The sequence below is a fragment of the Haliotis cracherodii genome, unplaced genomic scaffold, assembly GCF_022045235.1.
Source record: "Haliotis cracherodii isolate W230 unplaced genomic scaffold, xgHalCrac1.p SCAF_2, whole genome shotgun sequence".
NCBI lineage: Eukaryota > Metazoa > Mollusca > Gastropoda > Lepetellida > Haliotidae > Haliotis > Haliotis cracherodii.
In genome coordinates this window covers 13871504-13897737 of record NW_027266275.1, presented here as the reverse complement: position 1 = coordinate 13897737, position 26234 = coordinate 13871504, and the positions used below count along the sequence as shown (strand labels likewise).

General features: G+C 39.6%; 1 protein-coding gene across 1 annotated transcript in view; it reads right to left on the bottom strand.

The window, feature by feature from the left end:
• LOC139468719 (zinc phosphodiesterase ELAC protein 2-like) overlaps nt 1–18453 on the bottom strand; it is a 59143-nt gene extending 40690 nt beyond the window's left edge. The window contains exons 1-2 of the mRNA XM_071250843.1: nt 18070–18453; nt 13226–13276 (exon numbers count right to left, since the gene is read on the bottom strand). Coding sequence (XP_071106944.1) covers nt 13226–13276; nt 18070–18341 — 323 coding nt within the window. The 5' untranslated portion in view covers nt 18342–18453. The remainder of the gene's footprint in view (nt 1–13225; nt 13277–18069) is intronic.
• Between the last annotated feature and the right edge of the window lie 7781 nt (nt 18454–26234).

The window sequence follows — 26234 nt, the reverse complement described above, 5'->3', positions numbered from 1 at the left end:
GTTGGTGTTTTACATCTAATACAGAAATTTTGAGGTCTGAAATAATACCACGCTTCAATTTTTTATATTGTAATAACGAGAAAGATTCCGTTCTACAGCTATTGTATTTTACATCTTTCACTGGAACACTTCTGAGCAGAGTTGAAGGACTTTCTAGTTGAATATTATCCGTCGTGCTTATTTGATCAAGATGGATGAACAACTCTTTATAGGGAACTAAATCGGGTAAGTTGTTAATACTTGCAATCACTTTTGAGCCGCGTGGTAATGTTATTGTCCGATTAAATCCAAGTGTGTATGCTAAGTTCTCACCAATAAGTATATTTGTGTTTCCATTGATGATTGTCACTGCCCCAGTGGCCTCATTTTGTGTGATACTAATTTTAGTAGTATTATAAAATTCCTCATCAGACTTAAAATATTCATCATTGAGTGAGCTTATGCTGTAATACCCATCAGGTATAGTAATAATTCTATTAATTCTATTTTGGCCATCTATTACAAATATCTCATTATTTCCTCTCGCAGCACTTATATTGGTCCACCGTTGGTAATACGTTACATCGCATAGAGCTACTTCGAGTTGTCCATCCGAGTTATCGATAGTTTGAAGCAGTTCAATAGACTGGCCATTTGTTATTCCCGGGAGTGTAACATACATATTAAATATACAATGATACTATATCATAACTTAAATATGAAATCAACTTACATTACTAATCAATCGATTATAGTAACTGCCTCTGGTGCTGAATTTTTAGTTAAATTCCCCGATATCTTTGAAAAATACAGAGTCACGGCAACTAGCGATAAAATGGTGCACGATTGGTTTCACAATCCGATGCAATTTTGGCAGAATCAGTTAAACTTTGCCATATGGTGTGCCACAACGGGATGTGGCGTATCTCTTTACGCTCCAGGATTTGAACTGAATAAGTCTGTTATGTCATTTCACGTGTACTATCAGATTAGACGTATACTTAAAGAAATTAGTGCTCCATTACCGCAGGATCGAGCGTGGAATTCCACAAATAATAATTATGATAGGTCCGCGTATGAGCGTATTTGTCAGGAATTTAATGTTTCTTCGAGTAAAGATTGGCGTATTAAAGGAGCAAACCATGGTCTAGGTGTTCCTTACACAGAGGAAAATAAATCCGTCAAAGAAGAAAGCGATTATGTATATAGAGAACTTCATAAACCTGGTCTTAATTTTTATAAGTTGCGGCAGGCCAGCAAACTTTACTCAAGAATGTATGATTATCGGTATAAAGTCGGTCATTGGTATCATGGCTGGGAACTTTATAGTAACGATTGGAGAGGGGATATTATGAGTTTTAAGAGTGGTTTAATTTACATTGTTACAAAATTTATACAAATGAATGATACCGCAGACGCTTGGAATGAATTTCTTAATGATAAAACGGAAAATAATTTTACTAACCCAGGATTTGTAAGAGTTAATGAATCGATAAGAACTTATGTATGGGCAATTCTCGGAGCGCAATCTCAAACACGAACGTCCATTATCGGTTCTGGGACGGCGCTCGATGCGCAAAAACAGTTTGTCGCAAACGTGGAGGACGCCATTAATTCGCCAGTTGACATACCATCGTCTATAAAGCGTTTTCAAGATGCATTACAGTACGCTCGATCCAAAGTGGACTTCGTTTATGCACCGGGACTATACATGTCTCCGAGTAATATGGAACTTAAGATCGGTCAAGTGATAGGTTATAATAATAAAATTGTTATCGCTACCGATCAACAAAAACCAGGTATAAATTCAGATATGAACGTCGAATTAATAACGCAAACGATCACGGGCGAAAAGGGAATAGTCAAGCCGCAAACATCTTTTAATGCACAAACATCTACTGACGTACAAGTTTCACCGCATATTGCGGCTAAAAATCAACAACATATCGATGAAAAAACAGCGCTTGTAGTGGGTGGAGTCTCGGTTGGCTTACTCATGATTTGGTTAAATAGTCTTTAGCGAATACGTACAACAGCCCTGCAATTGCTACGATCAACCCCCACAAGTTTTGACTAAGCCAAGTGATGGTCTTAGCTAATAAATTCAATAGCCAGGAAACAACACTCCCTATTATACCGGGAAGTGCGGCCGCGGCTTTCTCGGCTAGCTTTCCCAGTGCTGAACCTAATGCTTTTAAATGCTTTTTTATCCACTCTCTTATATCGTTTTTATCGTTAGGCGGTGATCCGCCTCCACCTGTGCCACCTGTTAATGAGAGAGTCAAAGTCGATATGATAAATCCCAACGCGGTTAAAATACTAGCAATTGTTATTCCCTGTTCTCTGAACAATGTTTTAATTTTATCGGCCAGTGTAGTGTCATCGTTGAGGACTTGATCGATAGTTTCTCGAATACGACTGATTTGCGAACGAAGTGCCTTTCTATTACTGGAAGCTGCTTCGAGGCGGGCCAATCTTTCCTCTTCTAAGTTACGCAATCTTTCCGCTACGCGACGTCTACTGAATTCATCGCCCGCCTGTTCGAGTTTTGTTTTCTCTTGAGCTATATGTTTGTCGATTTCGGATAGCTTGGCTATATTATTGATGAGTTCTCCCCGCATAGTTTGCATTGCCTTGTCAAGACCTCGTAATTCCCTAATACTGAACTCTGAATGTGGTACCTGTAACGTTGAATTATCGTAATAGGTATCTAAGATTTCTCCGAGTCCGTCCGAGGCCACCATCGAGGCTGCTTCCAAATCATCTGTATTAACGAGTTCTTTCCTCATAGTCTGAAGAGCCTTAGTAGTCTTCGCGGAAAGTCGTCGGTAGTCTACAAAACCTAATTTATCACGAACAAACTCGCGGCTATGTCTGCCGGCTATAGTAGACAAGGCTAGGGGCTTACGAGTACTATAATGCATAAGCTCAATATGCGGAGAGTCACGCACTCGCAATGTTCCTTTACTATCTAGCATAAACTTTGAATAGTCACGACCTATTGGGATAACATAATTTTTATCATCTTTTAATGCATCGTAATAATCATCAACGGCTGATTGTAAAAGTTCATCATTTACGGTTGGGATCATAAAGCTGGTTTCATCAGTACCCTCTTCGATGGTACTAGTATCAGTTATGTTATCTAGATCAAAGTCATTATGTTCAAAATTAGTCATTTTTATATTAAACATAGGGTACATGTTTTCAATATAACAATGTCTTCGCAATACGGACGCAAGTTAAACCCACAACGTAGACTTCGGGATCCATTAGGGGTCAAAGCAATTCGTCAGTCTGTAACTATAACTAATAACCCTAGTACCATCGAACAGAATCAAACGCTTCTGGTTCGCTTTCCTAATCTCGGCGCACACGATGTGTTAGTTCCGGGAACTGTCCGACTAGCATTTACGATTGTTTTGAATTCTGCCGACGTTAACAGGGAGCCGGTTCAGAACTTAGGTCGTGCTATCGTTAAGAAAATCGCGATTAAAATTAGCGGTAATGAGGTTTTGAGTATCGACGATAGCGATGTATACTGGATCTCTGGAGAACGGATAAAGAGCGGGAAAACTTACAGTACCAAGGTATTTGTAATAAGAACACATTGAGACTGCGCGTAGATGCTTCTAGTGGTGATGGTACTGTCGTAAAAGATCAGGCCGTTGCCGACGCATTAGGTAACCGATTCTATATTCCCCTAGACTTTGAATTACTAGATTCCCACATGCCCTTTTATCAAGCATCCCTAGGCGATAGGTTAGAATACGAACTCACTTTTAACGACTACGGTAGAGTAATCAGAGCTGCTGAAGATGCTAGCTATTCCATTGACACTATCTTGCTCGAGTACGATATGATAACGGATCCCGAATTAGCCAGACAAATTCGTAACCAGTATTCGGGAAGTTTAGCTATTTTGTACGATCGCGTGGTGCGGCATCGAAAGATCACGAGGGACAAAAAAGATACGATGTGGAATATAAATCTAAACGTCCCCACGAGGTCGTTGAAGGGTATTTTAATGTTATTCGAGGACCCCTCCGATGCGTTTAAAAGAAATACCGAGAAGTTCTACAATCCCAAGATTACGAAAGTAGAATTGACTATCGAGGGCGTTCCTAATCAACTATATAGCCAAGGAATGCTATCGTATCACCAGTGGGATGAGATTAAAAAACTTCCTTCTATAAAACGTTCTCCGGAAGTTAACGCGGTCGTGAAAGATCTGTCTCTCGGGAGTGTATCGATGGGTGAATACCTCACCTCGAAGTACGCGCTATGGCTCGACATGCGAACAACGGACGATGACCAATTACACGGCAGTGGGAGGAGAATAGAAAATGCTAGCGAGGGTGTCACCATACAGATAACGAAGCTCTTCGAATCAGCTGGTAAATTAAACATATATTTGTACGTGATTATGGATGCGCAACTTAATATACAAAATGGTGCAAGCAATCTATTGATAATCTTTTACCTAAAGATCCGCACTGCGCTATCATATGCGGGCAAACGGGCTGCGGAAAAACAGCCTTTATTCTAGATATTTTAGAAAGTCATTATCGGGACGTTTTCGATCATATTATTATTCTGTGCCCGACTATAAGCCTTAATAAAACGTACCTATCGAGAGATTGGGTAATGAATGACGACGGAATACACAGAGTCGATCCGGGCGATCGTTTACAAGACTGTCTCCGAGTATGTCACGAAAAATACAAAGGAGAATCAACCCTTTTCGTAATAGATGACTGCAGCGCGAGTAAAGAACTAACAAAAAAGAAAGATATGCTTTCGTATTTAGAATTCTCCGGTCGGCATACTCAACATAGCGTTTGGGTACTTACTCAAAAATACAACTCTGTCCTGAAAGATCTCAGAGAGCAGACCAAATGGGTAGTGCTGTTTCATTGCAAAGATCGAGATTCATTCGAGGAATGTTTACGCGAAAATGATGTCATTTATACCAAGAATGAACGTGACAAAGTCAGAAAAGTGTTAGCAGCAACGAAGCACTGTAAACTCTTATTAAAAACCGATCAACCAGCTGCTTATGCAATTGCTTAGCAAAAATGTAGCAAAATTATAGCAACATGTAGCAAAAATGTAGCAAAATGTAGCAAAATATAGCAAATTGAACATTAGCGGTTAATATTACATAAAATGTGGTTCGAAATCATCATTCTTTCGCAACAGTTCATTATTACGGGATGTATTGGATACGTCATATTATATTATGTTAGACTTAAATATTTCCTTAGGTATTACATTATGGAATGCGACGAACTCATCGAACAAATGCTCAAAGAATCTGATGTAGATAAATCTTTAGATAAACATAGAGAAAGACTCGCGGCTTTGGTAGCCGGTGGAAAATGTTCCCAATATTTGGGAGAAAATTATACCATCGAAAAAATTGATAACATGACCGACGAAGAGATTAAAAAACTGTACGCGCGTTACGAGTCTAGACTGGGAGCTACCATGACTAAAACTATAGGGTCGTCTATATTACAACTATACACAGTTGTAGCTAGTACGTTTCTCCCCATCCCGGCAGAACATCGCATGTATTTATGCGAATCTCTAGAGAAAGACCCATTCATCGAACACGCTATAAGCTCAGTGAGCTGTGAGTTTTATCATAGATTCGGAATGTTCTTAGCTCCGTTCACCACAGCTTTAATAACGGCTAGGTATTGTCAATTTAAACATACGTGCCCACTTAATAATAATGGAGACACAACAGGTGACACCACAACAGATTGCGGAACCACAACAGATTGCGGAAACGCAACAACAGATTGCGGAAACAGAACCACAAGTGAATGAGGAACCACCACAAGTGAATGAGAAAATACTAAAACCCAGAGTTACTAAGAACCCCAAAAAAATAGCCGCAGGAAGGAAGGGAGGGCTGGCGCGCAAAGCAAAATTAATAAATAATTCAAATCCGATTAAAACATGGGCACTAGTAGGAGTTGCTGGTATAGCGGCTGTATGGTTCTTTTATAAGACCGGAGAAGAGAAAATGTCACCCCCGCCGCAACAACAAGTTCAATTAGAGGTTAGTCCTCATATAATGCTATAAGAAGCATGACTACTCCAGTTACAGACGGTAAAATGTTGGTAAACGCGACGTATCATTCAGCGGTGGTCACCGGCTTGGCCATTGGCTATGCCCGTATGGCTAAAATGCTTACTAAAGCCACACCTCCCAAGCTAGATTTTAATGGATTTGATATAGGTATGATGATTCTGGATATTGGATTAGCAATGGCAACGAAGGATATGCTCATCAAACAAGGACTTATCCCGGAAGACATAATGAAGTAATTAAACATTTGAATATTTATATTCATATGGCATCAATTGCGATGATGGTCGGTGGAGCTGTTGTTAATGCTCTAGCTTTTTCGGGGAGTAATTATTTATTTTCCAGTATGAGGGAATCAAACGCTAAAGAAGTTGAAGAGGAGCGTAAACGACATAATAAAGCATTAGAACAATACCAAGCAGCCCAGTTACAATATACGCAGCAGAGAATGAAGAGATTAGACTTTATTCATGAAAAACTGATTAAGGAAGGACATTCAATTCAAACGTTTAAGGATGTTGAATCTGCCATGCACGAATACTACCTCGTTTATGGGAAAAAACTCGACCCAATACCTAGACCAACAATGAGTCAGTTTTATACACCGTCAGAGGCTCAGAAAGACCGAGAGGTCGCATTTGTTATTATGGGGTTATCCGCAGTATTGATTTTCAGCTATACAATAGTTTAGATGTGATTTGCATTTAGACAAATGATATGATAGATGTATATACCATGAATAACTGCAAGTTTACACTCATGGGGAAGACGACTCTATGTAACCGCCGCTGTGTTGATGTTTACTGCGGTATACACAATTATTACATCAAGCGTGGACACATAAACTATACGTGTTCTGAATGTGGGATAGGGGTCAAAGGTCGTTATTGTTTATGTAAGAAACACGGTGCTGATAGGGTCAGGAATCAGATTATTTATGCTAGGAAGAGAGATTACATCAATGAGAGGAATAGGTTGGGGAGGATACGTATTTAGATATATGAAAACAACCAATTAGACAAATGAACCATTTTGCATATACCATTCAACCACAATGGTTTTTGTCAGAGAGTTGAAGGCTATGGCAAAGCAACGTGGTCTACGTGGATATTCTCGAATGAGAAAAGCTGAATTGATTACCTTACTCGGTTTGGAACCACCCCAGACTGTTAGAGAACTCAGAGTTCGAGCGAGAAACAGTGGGCTGAGAGGTTATTCTCGAATGAGAAGAGCTGAATTGATTGCTTTACTAGATAATAATCAACAAGACGAGGATGATATTCAACATAATGATGATGATAATCAACAACAAGAATTAATATTTGTACCCACATCCGCCGGCGTTGGTAAATATCTAAGAGGTTGGAAGATGGATATTAATTCCAACATGGATGTTAACGATATTAAGCCCATCATATCGAGTAAAATTAACGAGGAATTAGATGATTTACAAAGTATAAAATACCAGCTGACGATTAAAATGACATTGAGTAAAAGTAACGCAGACGATAGCGTCGAATATACCGAACCATATTTCCGAAGCAATCAAGAAGTTATAACCGAATCCGATACTATAAACGCATCATTAGATACATCAATTCAGAGGATACAGGAAACTTTAGAACGCTGGACTAATAGAGGTTCGGGTTGGGGTGTGGATAGAATCGATAGTTTATATTTAGATATAGCGAATTACATGCCTTTCAAAGGTGGATCTTATATAGATTTACCCCCGTATTATAAGAAGAAAAAAGCCATAATTAATGTAAAAAATAAATCCGATGACTGTTTAAGAATGATGATAAGATCTGCATTGTTCCCCGTAGACAAAAATGCGGATAGACCTTCTAGCTATCCCCAAAACGATGGACTCAACTTCGATGGTATAGACGAACCTACACCAATATCACAAATTGATAAGGTGGAAAAGCAAAATAATTTAGCTATAAATGTTTTCGGACATTCTAAAGGAATTGTTGTACACAGGATAAGCTCCGCTCCGGAACATATTCCCAGAATCAATTCATTTTTGATCGAAAAAGATGGAAAATATCATTATACATGGATAAAGAGTTTAAACAGGGTGCTATACGATCAAACAAAACATAAGGAAAAGAAATATTTCTGCGAAAGATGCCTGCATGAGTACAGTAGACAAGATCTATTAGAAGCTCATAAAGAAGACTGCAGAGGTGTTGGACAGACAGCTATCAGGATCGATATGCCTAAAGAGGGAAAAAATATATTAAAATTTGAACATTATTGTAATCAAATGCCAGTACCGTACGTAATTTACGCCGACTTCGAAGCGCTTATCAAACCCATAGAAAATACCAACCATAATAATCAAGAGAGTAGTTTTACCTACAAAACTCAAGAACATATTCCTTGTGGGTTTGGATATACAGTTGTAAGGTATGATGGGAAAACAAACACTCCCGTGATTTACAGAGGTCCCGATGCAGCGGGAAAGTTCCTAGAATATTTACAAAATGAAGAGAGAATAATCAGGGAAGAATTATCGTGTAAGAAACCCATGCGTTTGACGATAGATGATTGGAGGGCCCACAAGAAGTCAACGAGTTGTCACGTTTGTAATAAACCTCTGGATGGGGATTCCGTAAGAGATCATTGTCACGTCACGGGTAATTATCGGGGAGCCGCTCATAACGAGTGTAACTTGAAACTAAAAATGAATGCTCAAACAATACCCATCCCCGTTGTGTTTCATAACCTTAGGGGATACGATTCACATCTCATTATGCAAGCTATCTCAAAGACCGACTGCGGTTTAACGTGCATTCCTAACAATATGGAAAAATACATTTCGTTCTCGTTGACTAAACCTATACATTATAGGGACAAGGATGGGAAATCTAGAATAAAGCAAAGTAATGGGCTTAGATTCATAGACTCCGTACAGTTTCTGTTATCTTCCCTGGACAATTTAGCTAAAGCGAACAATCCAGATGACTTCGCGATAACAAATCAATATACCGATAAGATAACTCGTCATTTGTTGCTGAGAAAAGGTGTATATCCTTACGAATATATGGATGATTGGTCTAGATTCGAAGAAACTGAATTACCACCCCTCCAATCATTCTATAGTAACTTAACGGAATCTAGAATAACAGATGCAGATTATGAACACGCTCTGACGGTCTGTGATAAATTAGGTTGTAAGAATTTAGGCGATTATCACGATCTGTACTTAAAAACCGATGTACTGTTACTCGCCGATATATTCGAGATATTTAGAAAGACGTGTTTAAAACAATACGGCTTGGACCCGGCATGGTACTATTCCAGTCCCGGACTATCGTGGGATGCATTGTTGAAGAAGACCGGCGTAGAACTAAAATTACTCACAGATTACGATATGCACTTGTTTATTGAGAAAGGATTAAGAGGGGGTATATCGATGGCGGCGAAAAGGTATTCTAAGGCTAATAATAAATAAGTGGAAGGATACGATCCGAGTAAACCCGACACGCATATATTATATCTCGACGCTAACAATTTGTACGGATGGGCTATGAGTCAACCTTTACCCACGGGTGGTTTTGAATGGGTCAATGATATCAATAATAATGATGAGAATAAAGGGTACATACTAGAAGTTGACTTGGAATATCCGAGTTCCTTACATAAAGATCATAACAGTTATCCGCTAGCTCCCGAAAGATTAATGGTTAATAAAGACTGGATGTCGGAATATCAACGCTCCTTGATGGGTAATAGTAGGTTAGCTAACGTAGAAAAACTCGTACCAAATTTGATGGATAAGACAAAATATATAGTTCACTACAGAAATCTCCAGTTGTATCTATCGTTAGGTATGAAACTTAAGAAAATACACAGAGTTCTAAAGTTTGATCAAAGCCCTTGGATGGAGCCCTATATAAGGCTGAACACAGATTTAAGAAAGATAGCCACCAGCGATTTCGAAAAGAATCTGTATAAGCTCATGAATAACTCGGTATTCGGTAAAACTATGGAGAATCTAAGGAAGCGTGTTGATGTTAAATTAGTCAGATCTAATGAGGAAGAAAGACTCAGGAAACTCATAGCCAGTCCGGCTTTTAATAGAAGCAAGATATTCGATAACGACTTAGCCGCGTTGCATATGCAGAAAAGTAATATAAAATTCAACAGACCGGTGTACGTCGGTATGAGTATTCTCGACTTGTCAAAACACTTAATGTATGACTTTTATTACAACGAACTTAAGAAGCAATACGGCGATAGATGCGAGGTGTTATATACCGACACAGATTCTTTGTTGATGGAAATACAAACCGAGGATGTGTATAAAGATATGGCAGAAAAAATAGATATGTATGACACGAGCGATTACCCTAAAGATAATCCACTGCACAGCGTTGTAAATAAAAAGGTGTTAGGTAAGATGAAGGATGAATGTGCTGGGACTCCTATAGCGGAGTATGTAGGATTAAGACCTAAGATGTATTCTATAAAAAAGTCCGATAATGGAGAGATAAGAAAAGCCAAGGGTGTTAAGAAGTATGTGGTAAAAAAGCATATCAAACATGAACAGTATAAAGAATCATTATTCAATGGTAGAACGTTCAAACACGAGATGAACTCTTTAAGAAGTTACGATCATAGGATATATGGATTAAGAATGAACAAGACATCATTATCCCCCTTAGATACAAAGAGATGGATTGATAATGATGGTGTAACTACCTATGCTTATGGTTATGGTGGTAATACCGTACCGTCGGGAACTATGAACAACTCTTCTCGTACAAATGCCCTACCCGGTCCATCTTGAAGATAATAAAGAATAGGCTCTCCTTCTTTCGTAACCAATCGACTAATGTTATACGTCTTAAGGGACCATATGGGATCGGTTGCGCGACGTAGGCCTCCTTCGAGTTCACCGGGCTGGTATAAATATCTTACCCTTACTCTATCCGGAAGTTTTTGTTCTTTGCCTCTCCTCGGTGCTGAAGATTCGGAAGTCACGGATTTGATTTTAATCGCATCGGATGGTTTCTTCCCTATTAATCTCGTTACTTCATTATTCAGCGCTGATACAACGGCTGATAATCGTGTCACCCATTCGGTCGATCTCAATCGCTCGGATTTCATTTCGATCCCATACTGATAGCCAAACAAACGTTCCGCTAGAGTCCGGTTAAATCTTTCGACGATAGCTTGACTGCGGTGGGCCTCTCTTTCACCACGGACGATTTTGACGTTGTGCTTTGTTAAAAGTTTAGTTACCGATCCCATAAACTCTCGACCGGGATCTACTTGAAATAGCTTAGGCCATTTTAGCGGTCCGCGTTTATATATGCGACTCAGTGCATTAGCTACTTCTGTTGAATCTTTCGAGGTTAATGGCTCAGCCTCTTTGTATCGACTAGCCACATCCACTACTGTTAAAGCGTATTTATACGTTTTGCGTTTTACCTTATCATGAGGAAGAAACAACAGGTCTGCCTGATGAACTTCATTCGTCGTAGAAATATCAAACTTCTTCCTCGGTATATAACGCGGTGCCGGTAAATATATTTGCCACATCGCTTGTTTCTTTAACCAATCCTTGGCCACATCTTTAGATACCTTAGCCGCGGTGGCTAATTTTTTTATTGCTCCTACACCTTTCCAATATCCTCGTGGGCTATAGTAAATTTTATTCATTATTAATTAATATTGATGTTTCGTTTAATACAACTAATGACTATCGTTGAATCGCATAGTCATTTACACATAAAAAATCCCCCCTGTAGTAGCAGTATAGGTATATAAATCCTGCTCCAGTGGAAGTGAGCCAGAACCATCATTACTTATAAAAATTTATATCATAGACTCCAGGTGGTGGTCAATTTAGCTGAATCTCATGACTATCGTTGAATCGCATAGTCATTTTGGCATAAAAAATGCTACCTGTAGTAGCAGTATAGGTATATGAATCCAGCTCCAGTGGAAGTGAGCCAGAACCCCCATTACCTATACTACCGCTTAATGTGGGAGGAAAGCCCGAAGTGATGCAGGTATTAGACGTTTACCACTTCGGTGAAACCCACGAGTACGGGTATGGTGCTGACAAACTTAAAACATAATCGTGGAGAACCGGGATTTGAACCCACAACCATATCGCAGCTCCTTAGACGACTGGGCCACCCATGCCCCCAGTTGAATATAGAAGATTATCGGCTAAAACAAATGTAATTTTGACTCCCAAGCATGGGTAATGTAACTGAGATAATGACTGTAATATCAAAGTTGTTTGGAATTGTTTACCAGAATGGACAGTGAGTGATTGAATGTTGTTTTATGCCAGTCAGCAATATTCCAGCTATATTATGGTGGCTGAATCTGGGTAGCTGAATCAACTGGGTCAGGCAGACTAGTGGTTGATTGCATGAGCACCGAACCTAATCAGCCAATGAAGCTTCTGAATTCTCATTATGAACGCTCAAAGCATTCAGACCAGCATATAAAATTTCTGTATCTTGAAAACAAACTAAACTTACAAGTTCTGTATGGAGATTAAAAAAGCAATGCTTTCACCGCTGTGAATATTTAGACAGCCAGTTGTTTTTGCATGCAAAGAACTTCAAGCTCGAACGAGAGAACCATCAAAGGAAAATTTATGTTGTCTTTGAGTTGAAATTTCTAAATTGAGGTGGTGAAGAAATAAACTCGAAATATTTGACTACTTTTAGAAAGTAGACATCTGATTGGCTAAATAATCCATACATCCTTCACTTAAATCAAGTTCACCTGATACAACCTTTTATGGAGGTGTGGTCAGATCTTCAAGCTGAGGACATTGTATTAATGTAAATGATGTGAATACATCAAAACACAAAATCGACACAACTTATTGATAACAACTTCTTTAATACTGTAAAGGCGCCGTTTCATATAGATCTTTACAGTGTTGTCAAGCAAGGTATAAGACAACTTAAAAAGGGTATAAGGATCTATACCGAAACGTCGCCTTTACAGTATAAAAGAAGTTGTTATCCATAAATTGGGTCTACTTTGTCGTCCGTCAACTTCTAAGTAATGCCTATCGAACAATTCATACATCAAAACAGAAGTCCTGTTTACAAATCAGCAAGGATAGTCAAGGTTTAAGAGTTACATTGACATACTAACTTGTGCTCATTTGCAATTCTTTGAGTTCCTTCTCCACAATTAAAGAGATACCTGAATAAAATAAAAAGCATATTATGAAAATTGTTGATCAAGCTGTTATGACAGTTGCCAACTGTATTGTCAGCATCTTTCTTGGCAACATTGTTAAAAAGTCATAAATATTGTCATTACTACCAGCAAATCACTGCTCACTCATGTCTTCAACATATCCAGTCCAATAACACCAGCAGTGGTGAAAACATAACACTACTCATTCATCTTCAGAGGACTGCGCCAATGCTTTGAACATACAATTTTCATCTGTGACCCAACCTATGTCATTAGAATATGCAATATTTGAAATGTCATGCTTTTGATTTCATGTTAATGTTGGAGGACAGCCTGAGGTGATCAGGTCTTACACGTTTACCACTTTATGAAACTTACGAGCATGGGTATGGTGCTGACAAACCTAGAAATACAATTTGGATGAATCGGGATTTGAACCCACAATCATAGGTTTCTGGCGTGACTGAGTGATGCAACTCTGTAAAGCAAATTGCATATCTTCGACATGTTAGATGACTGTGCTACTCGTGACCCTAGAAGCTGAGGAAGCACACTGGAATGCCCACTGATCCAACTGATCTGATTAATGCCACACTTTGCAACATTCCAGCTATATGAGGGTACAGTGGCCATGTTGTTACTTGGTTGTTCATACTGCACTCAGCAATATTCCAGCTATACTGAACAACCAAAGTTCCTGTGACATTGAATAAGATTTAATGCAAAATTATGTATTTTACCAAATCTGAAACAATTTCGGTTTGCAACAGACGAAAGACTCCTGTAAGTGTTCAAATGGTTTAATTTGCCATACTGACATCAGAAAATTTGTGATTTCATAAAAAACATGAACATGCCAAAATGTCAATTTTCAAATCAATATCGTGTGTGTCCACCTCTGGTTGCGATGCAAGCAACACATCTTCGTCTCATGGAATGGACCAGGCGTCACACAAATTCCTGTGGGATATCTGTCCATATCTGCTGGAGCATGTTTCGAAGTTCCTGGAGTGTCTGTGGAATACGTGGTTGACGTCGAAGGCGCCGATCCATCTCATCCCACATGTGCTCAATTGGTGAGAGATCAGGGGAGCGAGCTGGCCAGGGGATGACATTCACATTGTTTTGTTGAAGAGACTACTGAAGAAGTCGAGCAATATGAGGCCGGGCGTTGTAATGCTGAAAGGTAATGCTTGACGCAAAAACGGTAGAACAACAGGGCTGATGATCTCATCGCGGAAGCGCTGTCCATTGAGATATCCCTCTACCACTATCAAACGGGTCCTCTGACTTGCTGTAATCCCACCCCATACCACAACGCTGCCGCCCTGAACTGATCTTCTTCCATGACACAATGATTGACGTAACGTTCACCTCGACGTTAGTACACTAAATTCCGTCCATCGCTGTGGCTGAGGTGAAAACAAGAACAGTGAGTGAATAGAACTTGTCCCCACTGCATGGCTGTCCAGCGTAGACGCTGTCTGCACCACTGTAGACGTGCTTGACGATGGTTTCCTGTCAAAATGGAATGTCTGGTGAGTCTTCTGGCGACAATCCCTGCACATCTGAGACGACGACGTACAGTTTGTGAAGATATTCATTGAAGGCCAGGGATGCTTCTTACAGTCACTGTTACTGGATGGAATCGATTTTGTAGATGTGTTGTTCGAATCCAGTTGTCTTGTCGATTATTGGTTACGTGTGGCTTGCCACTTTGAGGATGGTCTCTGACTGCATTTGTCTGTTGCCAACGTTGCCATAAACTGACTGACTGAGTATGGTTTTACGTCGCTTTTATCAATTTTCCAGCAATATCACGGCGGGGGACACCAGAAATGGGCTTCACACATTGTACCCATGTCGGGAATCAAACCCGGGTCTTTGGCGTGACGAGCGAACGCTTTAACTACTTGGCTACCCGACCACCCCGTTGCCATAAACACCAAATGGTGTTTCTGTGGATGTTAAATTGTCTTGCAACATCACGTTGACTCGATCTTGCTTCAAGCATACCAATGGCTCGCAGACACTCATTTTCAGACAGGCGTGGCATATTGTAATGTTGAATAAATCATTGCGTGATTTTGTTGTTTTTCTGAGTGGTTGTTGTCAGCACGATGCTGAATAATGCATATGGAATCCCGTTAACGCACGTTTTTATATCCATTCTTGGGTAGTGAAATGCATGGGGCTTGCATAAAAGTTAACTTTTGCATGGAATGCATGCTTTTCTGTAGCAGTTGCATTTTTGTGACTTGATTCCATACATGTACTACAATATTGAAAACCAAACTTTACTTGTTGTTGAGTATACATTAATATTTGTGGGCAGTAGGTAGGTGTGCAAGAAATTATCTTACAATTATTTATAACTTTACTTGTATGAAAAATACCCTAAAATATTGGTGTCACAGGAGCTTTTGTTGTTGGGTATACATATTAGGGTACATGGGAAAGTGGTCATGGTGTTCGTTGTTTAATGCCGCACTCAGCAAATATTCCAGCTATATGATGGTGCAGTGATCAAGTTAATGTCCATCATGCACAAGATGTTAATCATTAATTTAAATAGTTTTATTAATCATTTTCAAGAGATCTCTGAACATCCAAAATACTCTTAAAATTATGACAATGCATGTTATCACTGTCACTATTTATTTTTTTTTATCCTAGTCCTTCGAAAAAAACTTGATAACACATATAACAGATACGCTTATCTGGTATTATTGGGCTGACTGTGCAAGGACTGGAACAAAGTCTGAAGATCTAGTCTAGATAGTTATTTGAACGGTTCAGCTGAAACTTGTGAAAGCACGACACAACTGACAAACATAGCCATGATTGCAAGGATCTTCTCATGGGGATATTCAGCTGGTTAAACTTATTTCAAGCCAATCTTACTGACATGTACTCGTATGTTGGATAACATCAGAGTACTAATGTGTTGTTGTGGTTTGAGGTGATCAATTTATACTCAGACCCTATGGTACCACGGCATTCATCATATCGCGGCATTTGTGATTTCCGGAAGTTCACGCAGGACACGCCTCTTAGTGTCTGTCTTTTAATGCAAACCAGCACCCAGGAAGTGCTCGCTTCGTAAACAATTTCAATTTCCTCGGAGTGTTCCTCCAACTGACAGTAAAGAGTCATTAACATGTTGATACTAACTTCTTGTATCTTTTTTTTTTTAATATTGCCTTATTCCCATCTATCAATGGCCAACGATATAACCCAAGTTCCCAAAGGAAACTTTCTCTATCGATCTTGAACTAGATTATCTACACATTCATGGAGACTAATAAGGTAACAAAAGTTACGTAGTCTGCATATTTCCCCCCCGCTCAGTGCCCAGAATAGTTAGGAGATCATAAGGGCCATAATGCCATACTTAGAAATATGTTCTTCACTAGTAGCCAAAAGATAAGTACATACTTTGGGCATACTAGGAGTGCTTTTGATATATTTATTGATGACTTTTAACATTTTTCCATTTTTTTTACAAACTATTGTCATCCAGTTTTTTTAAAACAATCTAAAAATATCATGTGTTGTTGATTTTTTTTAAAAAAATTTTTTTGTTAACTTTTTGGTAAATATGCATTGAATACCTGTTACTGATAACACATTTAGAATTTTACTTGTGGTGTCTTTGAACTTGTCTGGACAAATCACTAAAGTCTGGCATCATCATATTTAATGGTTGGTAGAATTATGTCCTACTTTTGTCCGATTCGGACCTCCAGACAAAACTTTTCCCTGTACCGTGACACGATGTCAAACTCAGCGCTAGGCCAGCTTTTAATCGGCGCTACTAATGTAAATAATGAACTTTTATAAGTAAAATATGCATGGTTAGATAAAATAAATGACATCTGATATAGAGAACACGAAAAACCATGAAGGTTAGTGAGTGCATTTTGTTCCGTTAAGCGTACATAACAAGTACTGCGATACCCCGAGGTTGCAGGTTACCCCTCAAATCAAGGATGATAGATCCATTCAACTAAACTTGAACATGCAAAAGACATGTCTTGAAATTGAAACCAAAGATATTATTTGATTCCACAGTGACCATCGACACTGGGGTTAGCAACTTTGATAAAGCAGGAGTAGTGCACTTTACCAGGTGCACTTTTTCAGATCCAATTAGCGCTGTGAGGGCTCGAACGCGCTTCGCCGGCTCAGGGGCCCTTAATGCGTTAATTAGTCGATGCTCTACCAATGGACCACGGGCGCTATCACATGTAATCAATGCTCGTTTAACTGGTCATTAGAATCCCCATTAACATGCTCTCCAATTCATCTTTTCTTAAACCACACCCGCCATTGTTTATGTCAACATGCCCAACCAATCAGATTAACTGGATTAACGCTTGAAAAGGTAAGAATTATTGGCTAATGCTTGGCCGAAGCAAGCTAACCCTAAGGACCGAAAAGGGGTGTTGGATCGTAAAGACGTGTAAGTTTCCATAAGACCGAAAAATGGGTATTGGTTCGTAAGGCTATAAGTTTCCCTAAGACAGGTGTTGGAACGTAAGGACGTGTAAGTTCCCCTAGGACCGAAAATGGGGTGTTGAATCGTGAAGCGAGAGTCACCGGTGCGTGAGGCACGGTAACATTATAGCGAGTCAGCGGTGCCACTATAGTGCGGTAACTGAGCGGATGGCGGAGCTTGGGCTGTGCTCTGTAAACTGCATTGTTGCCCATAAAGCTAGAATATTACAACTGTCAACAACGAGTAATAGGAATTATCGGAAACGGTAATACAAAGAGTGATGGAGTATACTCACTTAGATATGCTTGTATCAATAATGACAGAGCGTGGACTACCTCTCCCTCCACTCCCGATTACAACAACATTTACGAATGAAGGAGCCTTGAGCTTGTCTCCCATTCTCTCTCGATACTTCACATGGCGAAGTTTCCTCTCGACTTTTATTCTCGGCATATTGTCCACCTTTGATATCCACTTGTTTACATCGGAGAATTCCGATGGTCTTGAGCTGGAAAACCTCAATAACACTTGTCGAATACTAAACAGCGAGTGTGATTTGAAAAGCATTCCAGTCTCATGTCATATCTATGCATGTAGCATTCTGCATATGTTACTTATTATAAAATTGACATCAAAACAAAAACACATGCAAGATTTAGTCTTCACGTGCAAGTTTTACCGGAAGTAAACGAACTGTCACTTATTGAAAGAAAACCTCTAAAAGGGAAGTAACTCTCCCGTCTTACTACAATGTATTGCAGAGGAGGAAGAGTCGGGTTTTAACTGATACATAAACTATGTATTCGCATACACCTAATGAAGAAAAAATATTTAGAAACAACAGTTGTTAAATTATAGTTTGAAAATGTCATGAAAAGGAGCCAAGAGACTTTCTTCATAATTGTTCATTGTCAGATACAACGGTAATCTAGACTTATTTGGGTTGGATATACATGTATTTGTTTCAGGGTCTGTGTGACAGCCTAACTATCATATAGCAGGGGCGGATCCAGGATTTTTTAAATGGGTGTGTGTTGGGGGTGGGTGGGGGTGGGTTCCACCCAAAAGCCCATCCTAAAGCCCACCCAAATCTCACAAACTCACATGTAAACCATTATTAATAATTTAACCAAACCAACATGTTATAATGGTAGGAAATGCACAAATACTGTTATAAGGCGTTGAAAAAGGGTTTGAGAACCAGAAGCAAGCAGTCATTTTACACATTGGTTGTAACATATATATATGTCATGACCAAGGTTTGTGGTTGTTTAGTGCAGCCATAGATGCTAATTAGTATAAATATATGATAATATTTGTAAAAAGTTGAAATAATAGGTGAGCGCAATCTTCTTTGGCACACTTTTCATTACTGAGTGTATAACAATTTAGAGTGAAAATATTTTTTATGTATTTCTATAAATATATGGACTCTTACACCTTTTTATAAACCCTTCAATTTCACACTCAGTTTGAAGACATTGTTTTATTTGAGATCTGTGAATGAAGAGACCATTATACTATATGCGTGTTCAGTTCGATTTAGCCCCTTTTCATATTTATGCTGTTTCGAACATGATGTATTTGTAGTAAAATATACAGAAAGGTCAGGGATTGAATTGTTTGTGTGTGGTTTTACTACTTATTAACTTATTCCCTCTCAGTTGTGGCAGTAATACACTTACAGTTTCTACAGTGTACATACAGAAGTCACTTCTTAATATAGACATGTACTATTTTGACATGGACAAGTTGAAGTGATGGTTCCCTTACCACATAACCATAAGAAAACTCTCTCAAGATGATGATAATTTAATTACCAATAAGTAGTACCTCAGAATATTGTTTCGTTTTGTTTGTTGTTTTATGGCGCACTCAATAATATTCCAGCTATATGAGAGAGCAGGCTCCAATCAATCCCTTAAAAATCACTCGAGAGTGGTTTAAGCCATGAATCAGATCACTCCTCTCTCCTAAGTCCAAAACACTCACCCAATGCTCAAATCAATCACCTACATTTTTACAGTATTCAACTTCTCCTGTTCAGGTTTGGCATACAGTTCTAAAGGTTTCAGATGTTCAAAAGGCTTTCTTACCTGAAAAGGTAGTAGCTGACTGTTCAATTGTCGAAATATACTGAACAACAAAAGTTCCTGTGACATTGAATAAGATTTAATGCAAAATTATGTATTTTACCAAATCTGAAACAATTTCGGTTTGCAACAGATGAAAGACTCCTGTAAGTGTTCAAATGGTTTAATTTGCCATACTGACTTCAGAAAATTCACGATTTCATAAAAAACATGACCATGCCAAAATGTCAATTTACAAATCAATAGCATGTGTGTCCACCTGTGGTTGCGATGCAAGCAACACATCTTCGTCTCATGGAATGGACCAGGCATTGCACAAAGTCCTGTTGGATATATGTCCATATCTGCTGGAGCATGTTTCGAAGTTCCTGGAGTGTCTGTGGAACACATGGTTGATGTCGAAGGCGCCGATCCATCTCATCCCACATGTGCTCTATTGGTGAGAGATTATGGGAGCGAGCCGGCCAGGAAATGACATTCACATTGTTTTGTTGAAGAGAATCCTGAACAAGTCGAGCAGTATGAGGCCGGGCGTTGTCATGTTAAAAGGTAATGCTTGGGCCTTGACAACACAAAAACGGTAGAACAACAGGGCCGATGATCTCGTCGCAGTAGCGCTGTCCATTGATATTTCCCTCTACCACTATCAAACGGGTCCTCTGTCTTGCTGTAATCCCACCACATACCATAACCCTGCCGCCCCCGAACTGATCTTCTTCCATGACACAATGATTGACGTAACATTCACCTCGATGTCGGTACACTTGAATCCGTCCATCGCTGTGGCTGAGGTGAAAACAAGACTTGTCAGTGAATAGAACTTGTCCCCACTGCATGGCCGTCCAGCGTAGACGCTGTCTGCACCACTGTAGACGTACTTGACGATCGTTTCCTGTCAAAATGGGACGTCTGGCGGGTCTTCTGGCGACAATCCCTGCACATCTGAGGCGACAACGTACAGTTTGTGAAGATATTCATCGAAGGCCAGGGAATGTCTTGCAGTCACTGTTGCTGTCAGGAATCGATTTCATAGGTGTGTTGTTCGAATCCGGTTGTCTTGTCGATTATTGGTAACGCGTGGCCTACCTAAAAAACTGGCTCCCACAGGAGATATCGCTTGGGCAAGATCAAGCGATGTCTACATTGTCGCTGCAGTGAAATTGCATCACAATGCTTTTGTTATAAGGTTAAAAATGCATCTCAAAAACCTTAGAAAATGGTAACAAATAAAACCGTTATAGCTGCAATGAGGAGTTGCATTAGATATAGTTTGTGACAGAACTTTTAGTTTGAAAGGAATCAATGGATAAAAGACATTTCACATTTATCGCAAGTGTATTCTAGACATTTCATAATTATCATTGGATTGGTTCCTAGTTATCGTCCATTAGTGGCTGAAACAAATAGAGTTTCAAGATATATTTCATTTGGAGCTTCCGGATGCGAGTCACAAAATCAATAGAGAGATGAGCAATCTGGCACGTAGGCTTCTGTATTTTTCCGATTACGACACACATGAGTTCATGGTCAGATCTAACTTTTAACGAATCAAAATGAGGTATTGTGACATGTGACAAGGACAGGCCAGGCCCGAACACTATAGAATGATACCTTCAACATTAGGAGAGGAGAGCGCGGTTTGCAATCGATCGAGTCGAATCCCGATCGTTCCAAGTTTCACCCATTTGGTGACGAGTCTGGCCGGTCTGATCCTGTCCTGTATTGATAGATGGGCTGAGAGTAAGTAAAACTATGTGAGTATAAAGCTGGTGTTGCGTTTCTTTATTATGCGAGTGTGAATGGTGATAGAGACAACTTGGAGTAAGCGTCGTCAGACCAATCACTCCTTGACGGAGCCAAGCCGCGGCTGACAAGGCGAGTGGCAAAGTCATGGCGTAATTGACCACGAGGACCAGGAACGGCAATACATTTAGTAACTGTTTTAGGGTTGCACTGGACGCCCGGAAGTACCGACACTTTGCAGACCATTGTGACGTCATTGTTACCATGACGTCACAATCAAATGACATCACTAATGGCTCTGCTACTGAAGCTCTAAGCAGTACTTTTTACACTTAAAACACTGCTTATTACTGTCTACAAACTGAAAAAGTTGGAAGAATGACGTTGGATGATAAATAATATCTCACCCTCATGTCTTTAGATATCAAATATATAACACTCGTTGATATATTTGAGATCAAAAGACACTCGGGTGAGATTATATATATGTATATATATATATATATATATATATATATATATATATATATATATATATATATATATATATAAAATGACTTATGAACTTCAGTTTCGCGGTCATGTGACCGACCAATGGACATGCCGTATATCGTGTTAACTTCACATAAAGAAATTATTATTACATTACTAAGTAACAAGGACATTATACATTATACAGAATCACTAATCTGCAAAACAAAATCTACAGTAATAATACCAATTGTGTCAGAATATGCGTGCGTGCGTGTGTGTGTGTGTGTTGTGCGTGCGTGCATGTGATACTTACACACGTGAATGCGTGTGACGTACGTGTGTGTTGTGCGTGCTAGTTCTTGTTCTAGTCGTGTTTTTAAAAGCCACTGAGATACCATGCGTGACGTGAGAGGTGACTGCGCGCGAATGTTTAAGAAAATCCACAATTCTTCATATCCTGATTATCACCTATACTTGCTCCTGACAACTAAAGGCACACTGAGTGAGTTGGGTTTAACAACTCTTTGAACATTAATCCATTTATGTCACGGCGTGACAGCTTAATGTGGAAGGAAAGCCCGAAGTGATGCAGGTGTCAGATGTTTATCACTTCACTGAAACCCACGAGCACAGGTATGGTGCTGACAAACCTAGAAACATAATCGGGGCGAACCGGGATTCGAACCCACAATCATAGGTTTACGGTGTGCCCAAGGGACGCAACTCTTCACAGCGAACTGGGGTGCCTTAGACGACTGGGCCACCCGTCGCCCCATAATGGCACAGAAAACCTTACAGAAACATACAAACTCAAGTATAGTTTGTTGTTGACATCGTTATAACATGTTCATGTACTAGATATTGGTGTAGCGTTTTTAAGAAAACTCTCCATGCCGACGCAGGAGTTTGGTATAATTATTACATATGGTCGCAGACAAGTTACAATTTCATTTGCAACATCGTACATATTTTCAGTGTGGACAGCGTGTTCACCTTCCTGCACGTTTTCTGACTGTCCACAACTACCATAAATTAAACAGAACATGTTTTCTTTTGCAGCTTGAATATATTGTTAGAACTTAAAGACACACACAAAACGTCACATTATTTCACATTCAGTTTGGTATTTATTGACATGGTTGAGACTTAGCTCCAGCATTTATTCCAAAATGGGTTTGTTTCTCAATGTGTATTAATCCAAACAATATTCCACTATGTATATATATTTGACGTCCGTATTGACATTAAAATCAATGCCATCGCTTTATAGATGGCGCAGCTTTTGTTGCTGAAGCCTCTGTTAACTCAATGCAGTCGAACTCCGAGTCCGTTGTCGTAGTTGTCTCCAACGAATCTACGGGGCGTTTACGTTGCTGACGTTTCCTTCCACATCTGATCAGACTCTCGGCGCCGTGCAAGTCAATAGCTTGACAGGTGCTATTCACCGTGGTGCATTGTTCCTCACTGGAATACCATTTGATGAAATAACTACGATATATATCACTGACAATTTGACTAGTTTTGTTAGGTTTGTTATCTGATCTATTAAGGAACCTATTCCGCTCTCGTTACCATGCATTCGTCACCACTCGCCCCTTTCCGTAACCTGCATTCGGCTTGTCCCGGAATAACACGAGTTGGTCACGAATGGTTACCATGATCAATTTTGTTTGATCTGTCAAATTATGCCTCAGACCCGCATTTTTAATGCACGTACACCTTTCTAAAATTGTCATGTCCCGATTACCGAGCAACTGACGGTACCACTCTTGAACACGTGGGTGGTGCCAAACTCCCCTAACATGTTTTAATTCACAGAAAATGAGAGCGAGCATGATGACTGCGTGATAGAAGCCTTTGTGTACAATGCTCGCTGTATGCAGAAATATGCATCTTTGTATCATAGGTATAAGTGGGGGAATCAAATTCGTTGCAACCTAAACCAATATTCTTTTGTAATCATGACAAGTATTTCAGCCAAGTATCACGATTATGTAATAGCGTAAAGGCGGCTGTCACGTGCCATCCCAGCTGCAGACGTTTATCCATTCGTGACCAACTCGTGTTATTCCGGGACAAGCCGAATGCAGGTTACGGAAAGGGGCGAGTGGTGACGAATGACGTTAACCATGTATATATCCCTTCCTTACGAAGATACATTAATGTGGTAATGATAGGGACAGGCATGTTTAATTGTGCTAAGCAGTCACATCGATTTAAGTGTATAGAATTGAAGCCCGTGTTATAGTTTATCAGGTCTCGACCTTGCCATGTCAAATGTAATTATGTGCAAAAAGCGGAATTTGAACAGCGAGCTCATCGATTTTGGCATGGCGTATTACTAGCTGTACTTCGATTGAAAGAAAGTTTATGACGCAATTCAGTTTATGGCTTAGACGTACATAACGTAAACAATGTAAACATGACAACATGAACGTGGAATTAATTCACTGTTAATGGACCCGTGAAGATCCGTGACGGGGCGACTATACTTGTCGTAAGAGGCGAGTAACAGGATCGGGCGATCAAGCTCGCTGATTTGGTTCATGCAGGTCATCGTATCCCAACTGCGTTGTTTGTTGCTCATGATATCAATCACTGGGCTGTCTGGTCCAGACTCGATTAATTGCGATTCGCTGTGCAGAGTTGAAACCTATGATTGTGGGTTCGAATCCCGGTTCGCCCCGATTATGTTTCTAGGTTTGTCAGCACCATACCCGTGCTCGTGGGTTTCACCGAAGTGGTAAACGTCTAAGACCTGCATCACTTGGGGCTTTCCTTCCACATTAAGCTGACACGCCGTGATATGACTGGAATAATGTTAAAAACGGCGTTTAACACAACTCACTCACTCACTCCACCAAGTTTACTGCGTTGTAATCGGGGTTGGAGTAGGTCTTTAGCAACCCATGTTTGAAGTTCTAAGGCGACTATGCGTGTCGTAAGTGGGGTCAGACTCGCTGATTTGGTTGATGCCTGTCATCGTATTGCAATTATGTGAATCGGTGTTCGTGATATCAATCACTGGCTTGTCTGGTCCAGACTCAATTATTTACAGATCGTCGTCATACAGCTGGAATATTGCTGAATGCGGCGTTAAACAACAAACAAAGAAATAAACATCTCAGCAATGTCAATGGAGCTTGTTGTAAGAGATATCGTATACATCTCATCATCCGTCCTCCGTGCTTGGACACTGGGAGTAGTTGTGTAAGGCTATCAAACCAGCGTCTCTGTCTCGCAGGTTATCTCAGCCTGCAGCCCGGTAGATAGACTAACATTTAGTCTCTGAAATCTTATATTACACAATATCCTTCTTGACTAAAAATAAAATAAAAATCCCTATGCTGATCTGTGGCTAGCTTGAGGTGGCTAGACTTGCTTTTGTATGCATTTCTAGATTATTATTTTTTCATAAAATAAATATATTCCACGGTCATGGTGCAGGACTACCCGTTAGAGCCTCAAGCGGGATCAAACCTTTGTATAGTGCGCGACAAGTTGAGACCCGTGGAATACTATTGACTGCATTCTGTGCACAAAGCTGTTCGGCCCGTGTACCTTATTTGATTTCCTGGAATAATATCTCCTACTTTCTACCGTGGTTTCAGAGATATATCGATTATATATGTAATTCCGGGAAAGATCTACTTTTCCTTTTAGATCAGGTGACGGTTATATCTATTTATTTACAAGTACAGTAAACTACGGTTATAACGAACTAACGGATATAACGAACTAACTCTTTAGTCCCGACTATTTGCTGTAGTTATACTGTATATATGCTTTATATATGTTTTAACGAAATCAAATTAGTAGTCCCTTTGAGTTCGTAATAACCGTAGTTTACTGTACATCATCTCATGAAGGCATAATAAATGACCAGTTCCTATAATATCAAATGTTGTAACTGTTAAACATTTAATTTGCAGTGCATCTCTTAATAAGTGTCAGCCTTGACAGATATGCTTTAATGTCAAATTGGCGTTTTCACACAAAATAATGAATTGGGGAATACAAGATATCATATTAAAAAAGATTAAAATGCTTAATGACAACGCATGGTGGCAGCTTGTTGAATACGTGTACCTTTCACAGAAACAGAAACAGAAACTAGGACGCTTATTTTCCCAGAACTATAACAGGTTTT